The sequence below is a fragment of the Hyla sarda genome, chromosome 1, assembly GCF_029499605.1.
Source record: "Hyla sarda isolate aHylSar1 chromosome 1, aHylSar1.hap1, whole genome shotgun sequence".
Classification (NCBI taxonomy): Eukaryota; Metazoa; Chordata; class Amphibia; order Anura; family Hylidae; genus Hyla; species Hyla sarda.
This window is the reverse complement of record NC_079189.1, coordinates 398,319,621-398,331,852: the sequence shown is the minus strand read 5'-3', so window position 1 is coordinate 398,331,852 and position 12,232 is coordinate 398,319,621. Positions and strand designations below refer to the sequence as shown.

General features: G+C 38.6%; 1 gene segment (V, D, J or C); it reads left to right on the top strand.

The window, feature by feature from the left end:
• Positions 1–11,441, top strand: part of LOC130363037 (immunoglobulin heavy constant mu-like) — a 79,434-nt gene extending 67,993 nt beyond the window's left edge. The window contains 5 exon segments of the C gene segment in view: positions 1,003–1,341; positions 3,716–4,033; positions 4,721–5,059; positions 7,867–7,985; positions 11,022–11,441. Coding sequence covers positions 1,003–1,341; positions 3,716–4,033; positions 4,721–5,059; positions 7,867–7,985; positions 11,022–11,030 — 1,124 coding nt within the window.
• Positions 11,442–12,232: the final 791 nt, after the last annotated feature.

The window sequence follows — 12,232 nt, the reverse complement described above, 5'->3', positions numbered from 1 at the left end:
TATTGATAAAATAATACTTGTTTATTTTTGTTCACGGGTGTGTTACCATTGGGTTGGTTTATCCAGGAGTCCATTTTGTGCAGTTTTTGGCAAGGAAATGCAGTCACATTCAGTACCTTTGTATGCACTGAATGGCATTGCCACCCAGCTAAGGCCATCTGTGGCCAAAAACAACTCATCCCCTATCCACAGGATAGGGGATAAGCGGTTGGACCCCCGCGATCTCCTGCACAAGGCCATGGCTTTGCCGCGGCTCTCCCATGCAAGAGGTGTGCCGGCCTCAGCATGACGTTGCGGCCAACCCGCCTCCTCCATGTAGTTCTATAGGAGAAGCGGGGAGCCAGCGTTCGTACCTCCCCGCCTCTCCCATAGAACTGTATGGGCAGGGAGGGGTCGTACCGTTGACCTCTCTAGGTCAATGCTACATGCATTGTCGCTCTCCTTAGCACTCTCTGGAGATCGCGGGTGGTCCCAGCGGTCAGACCCCCTGCGATCAAACACTTATCCCCTATCCTGTGGATAGGGGATAAGTGTTATAACACTTTGTCCTTTAAAGCACAAGTCTCAATAGATTTAAATAGAAACATAGAAAGATAGGAACATAAAATGTGTAGCAAATGTGTGGAAAATCTAGTCTGTCCAATATTCTGAATGCTATCAATAGTCCCTGGCCCTATCTTATATGAAGGTTAGCCTAATGTCTATCCCATACTTAAACTCATCAATGGAATCTTTAGAGCATAACCATGCAGAAAGAAGTGTCATGTCACTTCTTTTTCACAAGTCAATGGGAGCAGTGTTCACTAAAGTAACACACCATGGTTTTTGGCAGAGAAATGATTACAGTTTCTGCCTCTAAATCATGTGGGTTGTATCCTTAAATGTGGTACATGTAGTGTAAGTGCTTATGCATATTATATAACCTTGTATATTAAATTAGAAAATGGTGTGCTAGTAGCAATGAACTTGCATTGACAAAGGTTCTAAATTTCTTTATTTCAGAACCAGAAAAAACAGAACCAGAACCCACTCAGCCTGTTGTAACCATGCACGCTCCTATAAAAGAAGACCTGAGTAAATATGACAATGGCACCATTGTGTGCCTCGTAAGTGAATTTTATCCTGGAGAAATTAACATAACTTGGCTCAAAAACCACAAGAGAACTGTCCTCAACACCATGACAGAAAATGCCACTAATGCTAATGGGTACTTTACATTAAGCTCATACATCACTGTATCTAAAAAGGAATGGGATGAAGACACCGTACTCTCATGTGTGGTAGAGCATTCTTCAACTAACTTTAATGACATTAGGAATGTGAGCAAATCTAGGACTTGTGGTAAGTTAAATTCAGTGGTGTAGTAACACTGGGGGCCAGAACAAAAGGGGGGGGGGGCTAATCACTCCCTGTTGTTACGTAACCCATTATGTCTTTCTCTGCCAACTAATTGGCGAAAGACACTGACTTCTGGAAATTGATTGGTGGAGGGTGCTTCTGGAAAACAACCTGAGGCTGGGTTCATGCGGCCAAAAATATGTGGCATGTCCACTAGGAATGTCCACTTGGAAAAAATGCACTAGGATCGCTTGAAAATGCGCCATCTCATAGATGGCAAGGCATTTCCTAGCAACATATGACACAGAAATCCTGGAATCGAGATTTCCATGTCATATGTTGCTTTAGCTGAAATTCAGCCGTGTGCACAGTGCAGCAGAATCCCATTAAAATCAATTGGACTCTTCTGCAGTGGAATTACTGTGTGGAATCTGTCAGCTGAATTCCACTCAGAAATTCCGATGTGTGAACATAACCTTACACGTTGTGGATTTTGGAGGCTGGAGGGACAGTAGTTACGGTGCAGATGCGCCAGTCCTCAATAGACGTTGTGAGTGAGCGACTGACTCTGAGAAGAAAGCAGCTTGGAAAGGGCCTGAAAGGGACTTAAAAGCTGCATTGGCACGAAAATCCTGCCAGCTCACATACACTATTACCTTTCATCCAATACTAGAAAAAAAAGTGTTGTGCTGCTGCAAATTACGCTTTACTTTGGTCAGATGGTTGTTCATATCGCCTCCCCACAATGCAAATGCTTGTTATCACCACATGTGGAATTGTCTAAACTAATAAATATAACACTATTGATCCGGTGTAAAAAAAAAAAAAAAAAAAAAAAATGTCACAATTGTATTGTTTTGGTCACATCCTATAGAAAATTTTATAAAAAGTGATCAAAAAGTCTGATCTATGCCAAATTGGTACCAATACAAATGACAGACCATGGAGCAAAAACTTAACTCCAACACAGCTCAATAGGACAAAAACTAAAACCATTATAGGGGTCAGAACAATCATGAGCATACTTATCTTTTAATTTATATATTTTTTTTAAACTAGTTAATCATAAAAATATACAACTTGGGCATTTTTGTATTCATACTGACCTGACAAATAAAGATAACATGCCAGTTTTACTGCACAGTGACTGGCATAAAAACAAACCACCCCAAATTAGAAAAATCTCAATATCACCTCACAAGCATTTTTTTTTCTGTCTCACATCATATATTATGGCTAAAAATTATTGGTCCCAGCCTTCATATGTAAATGGAAAAACTACAAAAGAGTTATGGCTCTTAGAAGCACAGGAGAGTAAAATTGTTATGCAAAGATTTTAATTGTATATCAAGGGGTTAATGCACATGCCTTTGGCATATTGGGAATTGTAGTTTTGCAACAGCTGGATGCACCTTGGTTGGAAAACACTGGGTGCAACTTAATGGTGGTGCTGACTGACAGTGGGGGCAAATAGTTTAGTGTTTTCCACATCCCCCCTTAACCTTTTGACACAGTCTTCAGTAAACCTGTGCCCATGGGCTGTAGGATCTTCTCTCTCTCACTCATGCTGCTGCCGTTCTCTTCTCTCTTCTGCTCAGGGCTCAGTGAGGCTGGGTTCACATATGTCCGGCATCTGGCATAGGTGAACTCAGCCTAAATCTCGACGCAACTGATGCCACAACTGATGACAACTTGTCATAATTTGTATGGTATACGGCGTCCATTGTTTCTGGGCAATGGACAGGGGAACGCAGAAAGCTGCGTTCCCCTGTCCGGTGCCCTCCGACATGTCCAACCATCCGGCGTAAAAATTGAGACACTGGATGATTGTGAACTGTCCCATTCAAATGAATGGGATCAGTTCTAGCATCAGTTTCCGTCCGGTGCACGCCGGAAGGAAACTGTGCCAGACTACTGATATATGTGAACCCAGCCTGACAGGACAGACCGGTAATAAAAGGATTTCCTGATAGGACCACAGGAACCTGTTGCTTTTCTCGGCCTGTGTGTGCAGCAGCTCAGGATACAGCATGACCATAGAGATCAGTACAGGGAGAGGACAAAGAGGACTGTGGAGCTACATGCTACACTCCTCTCTCTATGTTCAGCGCTCTGCCCGTTCATTACAGTCCGCCTCAGGGTAACATGTTTCAATTGAGGGGGCACAGCATGATAAAGGGGGAGGAGCATGGCCCCCTCTGACCCCCCCCCCCTTAGTGATGCCACTGATTAAATTACAATGTATAATTTTTCCACTATTCAAATTAAGTTTCTATAGCTTGTTTACTATATGGTGCAAACTTAGCACATTACTAGCACTGAATAATGTCTTAAAAACTCATTTCACTTTAAGAATTGTTGTATTTTTTTTTTGCAGAGCAAGCAACGCATGAAGAGATCCAAATCACTGCAATTCCTCCATCTTTTGAAAGCATTTATCTTAATAAGGCATCTCTCACCTGTGTCATTTCCAACATGAATACTGCAGATGGATTAGATGTCTCATGGTATGACCTACAGACTGAAAACAAGCTTCATACCACTCTTCAAAACCCTGTCTACCAAGATGGTTCATTTACTGCCAAGGCCACAACTAACGTGTGTGCTGAAGACTGGCTTAAAAAGACTTTTGAATGTAGAGTGAGACATCCTGAACTAACTTCCCCAATGAAAGTATTCCTGGCTAAAGAGAATGGTACGTTTTATAGTGACACAATACTTCAATGAAAACACATTGAAAAAAAATCTGTTAACTTGTATCCTAATGGTCCTCATGAATTCATGCAACTCATTTCATTTAAAGGATGAGGCCTAAAGTATACATATCGTACATTCTTTTTATCCTAATTTTACTATTGGATTTCATAGCCTTTAAGGTTTTTAGTGTCCTCATGTTTTATATTTTTAACATACATGGATCATTCATAAGTACTGCAGAAAGCCAGCAATGTATTATAGTAGGTGTCCAATGGCTATACACAATAGTCTAACACAGTGTTTTCCAAACCGTGTGTCTCCAACTGTTGCAAAACTACAACTCCCAGCAAGCCCAGACAGCCGGAGGCACATTTGTATGGAAACACTTGTCTAGCAAGACAAAACAAGTTTGATAAAGACTATAAGATATGAATAAAATATCATATGTTAACATAATATCTGCTACTTAAACTACACTAATATTATGCAATGCAAGTATGCTAACTTTTTTTTAAAATATTTAATATTTTGATACTTTTAATATAATGTATTTATTGTCCACCACTGTTAATCTTTATAGAATACCAGCCCCTATACCTAAAGAGACACTTGTGCAGCGATAAATCAGAAACAACAATTGGCAAAACCATATAAAAAACTAATATGTTTTTCATTTTGCCTCCAGGCCAGGAGCTTCTGACCCCTACAATTATGCTTTACCCACCACATCAAGAAGAATTAAATAAGAAAGAAACTGCCTCTGTAACATGTATTGTAAAGGGATTCGCTCCAGAAGATGCATTTGTCAAGTGGTTTGTTGATGATGAAGTACGAGAAGAATATGTCGTGACTACTAAACCTATGGTAGATGCCTATTCTACTGGCAAAAAAACCTACATCCTATATAGCACATTGACTCTTAAAAACACCGAGGAATGGACCTCTGGAAAATCCATTTCCTGTATGGTTGGTCATGAATCATTACCACTATACACCACCCAGAAGATCATTGACAAAACTACTGGTAAACCAACTTCCATGAATGTGTCCCTCGTCATGTCTGATTCCTGTTAACAGTCCTTACAAAAAGACCCAAAAGCTCTGACTCTTGTTATTCCTATGTCATGTGTGGAATGAGAAGGGCAAAGAAGTGTCATCTTGGTGTTTGTTAGTCTTCTTTTTGTACATTAACGTCATTGAACTTTGTCTGCATATTGAAAAAGTAGAAATAAAAAAAATATATAAAATGTTTGTTTCTATGTGTGGAGTGTGTGGAGCTGTATTTCCTGTGTACTTACAAGTAGAGTATCAACTAACACCATTTGTGTATTCACTTCCATTCTTGTACAAAGGTTTCCACAGTCCTTTCTTAACTCTCTTATATGTATAAATTATGATACATAACACTATTAAAACATACATACAAGTGTCTTGCAAATAGACTTCTAAATGATCTATGTTTAAACATTAAAGGGGTTATCCAGGAAAAAACTTTTTTTTTATATATCAACTGGCTCCAGAAAGTTAAACAGATCTGTAAATTACTTCTATTAAAAAATCTTAATCCTTTCAGTACTTATGAGCTTCTGAAGTTAAGGTTGTTCTTTTCTGTCTAAGTGCTCTCTGATGACACCTGTCTCGGGAACCGCCCAGTTTAGAAGCAAATCCCCATAGCAAACCTCTTCTAAACTGGGCGGTTCCCGAGACACGTGTCATCAGAGAGCACTTAGACAGAAAAAAACAACCTTAACTTCAGAAGCTCATAAGTACTGAAATGATTAAGATTTTTTTAATAGAAGTAATTTACAAATCTGTTTAACTTTCTGGAGCCAGTTGATATATAAAAAAAGGTTTTTTCCTGGATAACCCCTTTAAACTGGGGCCATGAAGGAACAGTAAACATATATTAGCCAGGAACCATAAAATGTCTGTGGTGGTAACTTACAAGTTGCTATCTCAATATAACTATAAATGTATATAACTAGAAGCGTATTACAATGAAACCAAAAATGTAACTAAACCTTAAAGGTATTTATTGAACTAGAATATGAATGCTGTGCACTTCATATAATTCCTTCTAAGCAAAACATGTTCTTTATAACTGACCTTTTTATCCTATAATTCAATTTATCTACATAATCTCTTATATAAGAATTTCACATGCATGACATAAATAAATGTAATACAAATTATCAATCAAAATAAATCAAACTATATGGTTAATAATACAAAACTTTAAGAGAACTTTAGAACTACATTTAGATTATGTAAGATTTAACCAGCCACATGTCAAGCTGATCCTATAGAATTGCGTTCATCTTGCACGTTTGTCTTCTTAGTTAAAAGCTGGTTGTATAATCAGCATTTAGAAGCAGCACAGTCTATAAGTTATGCACAATAACTAAGCAATACATACACCAAACTATAATGGGGTTTAAGGGGTGAGCATAAGACATTGAATTAGACTGATGCCATTTTATTTATAAAAATAAAAAATGGGCAAAACAGTAACAAGTAGGCTAGTTGTTTGAAGATACACATCTTATCTAAGCAATCATTTGTGTAGATGTGTCCTGACAAAAAATAAATATGAATAAGTTATCTAGACTGACCTATATGTCCATATGTGCCAATGCTAGTCTGTATGCTTCTGCTACCTGTAGGCACATATTTAAGCAATACATACAGTGTACCCAACATATTTGGTATACCTTGAAAATATGCTGCCATGTAGAAAGTATAATTCACTGTCTAGACCGCCCTATCCCAAGCAGCGTGTCTGCAGCTGTTGCAAAACTATGCCTCCAGGGAATGCTAGGAGTTGTAGTTTTGCAACAGCTAGGAGCACACTGGTTGGGAAACACTGCCCTAGACAATCAAAAAGATGCATTTGCTGAATATTATGCTTCCTTCAAATAGTTAAACATGGAACTGATTATAACTAAACTGGCCGGGCAATTTGCCTCAAAAATAAAAAAATAAAAGGAAGAAATAAATTATAAAAAAAAAAAACAATAACAGTGGCAACATACAAAATAAAAGCAATTTGTCTACTAAAAAAATATTGCTGCTGTGAACCTTTCTGGCCCAAGATGTCTACAATAGCAACAAACCAGCAGCTTGGATTAGTTACTGTATTTATCCTTTTATCTAAAGAATTTCAAATTCAAGCTACCTAAATGTGGCTATAACCTAGCACATTATATAGCAGAAAATATGCCCCAGCTCATATCAACAACAAACATTAGATATTAGAGAAGGTTGTTTTCACTGTTTATACCAGAGAATCATAAATCTTTGACACAGCTTCAAATAATGATAACACATAAACAAATATTAATAAATACACAAATATAAATAAATAGCAAAAAAAAAAAAAAAATTGTCATAGTTGCAAGTATAAGTGAAGACACAGAAAACAATTTAAGTTATTTTTATTATTTCTACAATTTAACATTGTAAGCGACCACCAATAAAACTATTGGTTAAGACCCCAGCACAAGGAAAACCATTTTCTTATTGTCCTAAAATGTATGATTTTACAAACTCATAAATCCTGTATGTTAGGGTATGCCCCCATGTTATTATGGCCATTGTGGCCCTTACGAAATTCTATCAGGGCTGCTGACTTAGTTTATCACTCATACATACATAAGTGTAGACATTTGTATTCTTCAGATTGAGTCAATATGAATGTATATGTGTATGTATGTAATATATGTTTAGTGTCCAGACCAGTAAATGTCCCTCTCTCTATTCTTATATACCTTTATGTCAGTTTTTTATGTACTACATGATATTAATATTATTATTCTTATCACCTCCTGACAGCCCATACATTTTACATAGATGAAGAAGATGATTTTGATAACCTGTGGACCACAGCCTCCACCTTCGTAGTGCTCTTCCTTCTGAGTCTCTTCTACAGTGCTACTGTAACTTTGTTCAAGGTGCGATTTATAGAATCTAGAGGGCAATAACTTCTCAGGCTGAATTGTACATAAACTAAAACATACTGGGACAGTTATTAAAGGATAATACAATAGAGGAATTTAGGTGCACTACTGTTGTAGATGTGAACAATGACACTGTTTATCTGGTGTAGGATGCCATTGTGGCACTTGTAGTCTGTTGCAGGCATCCCCCATTGTATGCATTTTTTTTTGCTGGGGATCGCCCTTAGCAACAGACCACAAGGGCAGGATCTGCTCCCCCAGTATACATGCACAACTGCATTTGGGGTTGAGCACCTCCTGCCTGCTAGTTGAGACCACCTCTTTTTTGTTTTTTAAATATTACACTTAGAGATTTAAAAACTCCACAATTAATGCGCCTTTATTACTATTATAGGCAGCATTAAGGTGCACCTGTGAGGCCGGCAACACATCAGCCAACTTAGGTGGGGCTTATAGTCTGCCTCCCTCCTCCCATTGTATGTGTGCTCAGGCACACTGGAGGTAACTGGGAGCAGACTGTGAGTCGGCCTAATACTGCTGTAATTGCCCACTGGCCCCTGGTTGTGCTTATCACGCACAGGTAGGTTTAGTGATAGGTCCCGTGCCACTTGAGAAACCTTGGCATTGGTGGGCAGACTCAGGTATGTTCTTCATATAAGGATACACTGGCTAATGTCTCAATTTTAACATCAGTGTTGAGGGATAGCCAATGTCATTGTCCACATCTACCACAGTAGTGCACCTAAATTCCTGTATTGTATTATTCTATATGTTACACATCCAGTCTGTTTATCTGGTGTAGGATGCCATTGTGGCTCTTGTAGTCTGTTGCAGGCATCCTCCATTGTATGCATTTTATGCTGGTGATCACCCTTAGCAACAGACCACAAGGGCAGGAACTGCTAACCCAGCATATATGCACAACTGCATTTGGAGTTGAGCACCTCCTGCCTGCCAGTAGAGACCACCTCTTTTTTGTTGTTTAAACAGTTATTAAAGGAGAAATCTTCAACTTGGACCTCCAACAGAACAAGAGGGCTGTAACACTTAAATGGTTCTAAAGGGGTACTCTGTTGGAAACTTCTTATCCCCTATCCAAAGTATAAGATGTTAGATCGTGGGGGTCCCGCCACTGGGGACCCCATAATCTCCGGGCCAGCAGCTTCTGCGTCCGGAACATGGACGTCACACCACGCCCCTTCCATTTATGTCTATGAGAGGGGGCGTGATAGCTAGAACATAGCAGTCACGAATCCTCCCATAGAAGTGAATGGAGGCGGCGTGGCTGTTTGCATCACCAGTCATTGGGCACGGAGTGGAGTCCACTCCGTGCACCAAATTATGGAGTGCCGCAGGGGGTCCCCAGCGGCGGGACCCTGCAATCTTATTCCCTATCCTTTGGATGGGGGATGAGATGTTCCCAACTGAGTACCCCTTTAGGGCGCTCTATAATTTAAGGATTTAGTTAGGATGAAATGACTTACTGAGTTACAGAAATATAGCCCAATCTCAACTGTTGGATTCTCATTATGGCACCACTTTGCGTTATGGGGGAACATGAAACAGCACAAAGCATGCAAGCAAAAATGACTTATTGTGACAGGTCAGAAGTGGAGGGCCACATGCTTAAACCCCCACTAATCACTAAAACAAAGGGGCAGGAGGACTCTGATTTGCCCCTTCATTTCTGTTTGGGTCTCCTCAGAAAGCCTCTAAAGCAGATGTCATCGGAAGAGAAGGATTGGATGCCTAATCCTTTTGTTCTGAAGGGAGATATGTTGCTGCCAAAGAAGTCTGGCAGCAGCCTACTCTACTTTCCTAATTTAGAAAACATGTAAACTCAGCTGAGCTGATGGTGCATGTGAAGGGGGGGGGGGGGGCGAGATGTAGACTTAAACTGAATGGACATATGACTAATAGCAATCTTCTAACAGTTGTGCATGATTTCTACATTCCTCCTCCTCGCATGACTATTGTAAGACGTATGAATGGAGTGCCAGTGTGGATGTTTAAAGGGGTACTCCACTGGGAAGCTTTTTTTTAGATCAACTGGTGCCAGAAAGTTAAACAGATTTGTAAATTACTTCTATTAAAAAATCTTAATCCTTCAAGTACTTATCAGCTACCGTATGATCCACAGGAAGTTCTTTTCTTTTTTAATTTCCTTTCTGCCGGACCACAGTGCTCTCTGCTGACACTTCTGTCCATTTTAGGAACTATCCAGAGTAGGAGCATTGAAAACCTCTCCTGCTCTGGAAAGTTCCTAAAATGGACAAAGGTGTCATGCAGAGAGCACTGTGGTCCGACAGAAAGGAAATAAAAAAAAAAAAAAAAACTTCCTGTGGATCATAACAGCAGCTGATAAGTACTGGGAGGATTAAGATGTTTTAATAGAAGTAATTTACAAATCTGTTGATTAAAAAAATGTTTTCCAGTGGAGTACCCATTTAGCCAACACTCTATGTAAACTCTTCTTCAGCATAGTCATGATGAAGAGAAACAAGTGACTAAGGATCCCTGCAGTAGTGGTTAGTGGGTGTCATAATGGTGGGGCCCAAACAGATCAAATGTTTATCATATACCCTGCTGATAAAACAGTTTGGAGGGGAACCTAGAACATATCTAATTGACATAAAAATACTTAGATTAATGTTTTTCCTTGAGTCATCATATATTGTCATTTTACAGTTTTACATTACTATGAATCACTATTGAAGGCTCAACTGTGTTTTTCACATAAGAAAATGTATACATTGTCTAACATAATGATCTATAGAAACACTTCTGTCAAAAGTAAAGTATATGGAGCTTCTAGATATGAAGAATGGCTTTAGATGACATTGATAAGCATCAGGAAATATAAACATAAAATAAAATACACATAAAATAAAATACACAAAATACACAGATAGATAGATGTAAGATAAGATAATATTGTAATATTTGCTCATGAATAACATCTCTATGTTATTGTTTAATATGATGTATAAACAGTATTAATATATATTTTTTTTCCTTTTTTCTCTGTAGGTGAAATAATATCATTGGAACAGACCTGTGCTTTTAGCCACAAGTTCTTAGCTTTGTGCTGCAATACCATGTCATTGCTCAAGTTATGTAAATACTTTTCTCTGTCAACCTGTGTGCAACATAGTATTGTTAATATTTTACTGTGCTTTTTTCTGTTACTGTAAATGTATTCATATAAGTGCAATAAACTTTTTTTATGTATTAACACAAAAACTGCATTGCTTCCAGCTTTCGCTTTATATACCGTATGTGTGAACTTCTCTCCTTGGTTGTAAATTCTTTTTCCTTAAACTAATCCTAAGCACTGCACTGGTTGAAGGTTGAAACATAGTAGAAAGGTGTACTGATCACTTAAAGGTTCTTGTCTTACTGATTAAAATGGAAAAAAATATCAAGTTATATTTTTGCTTTTTGATCAAATAAAAATAGTATCTCCAAATTGGATTAATGTTTTTCATACTTTTTTATTTTAGGTTCAGGCACTGTTTGCTACAGAAAACTGTTCACACTACTGTAAATGCGATGGGCCCTTATTTTTATATTGTAAGTTTAATGGAAAACTGGGTTATAGTGTGGGTGAACAGGAGTCCAATGAGGGATCATCTACTTAAATATGTCCAGTAGGTCCTGAGATATATCCCCCAGATGATCCTCTGCTGAATTCAGTGAATCGTGCACAGTGGGCGGGACCTCGTTGGATCAATTTACATATTCATTGTCTGTGACTCCACATCCTAGTGAAGTGGAGCCACAAAGCTCCACCCCCTGTGAAGCCCCACCCCCTGCACACGATTCACTGAATTCAGCAGAGGTTCTTCTAGGGGACATATCTCAGGATCTACTGGAAATATTTCTAGGGGTTATGCAGGAAAAAGCTTTTTTTTTGTATATCCACTGGCTCCAGAAAGTTAAACAGATTTGTAAATTACTTCTATTAAAAAATCTTAATCCTTTCAGTACTTATGAGCTGCTGAAGTTGAGTTGTTCTTTTCTGTCTAAGTGCTCTCTGATGACACGTGTCTCAGGAACTGCCCAGTTTAGAAGCAAATCCCCATAGCAAACATCTTCTACTCTGTGCAGTTCCCGAGACAAGCAGAGATGTCAGCAGAGAGCACTGTTGCCAGACAGAAAACAACAACTCAACTTCAGCAGCTGAAAATTATTGAAAGGATTAAGATTTTTTAATAGAAGTAATTAATAAATCCGTTTAA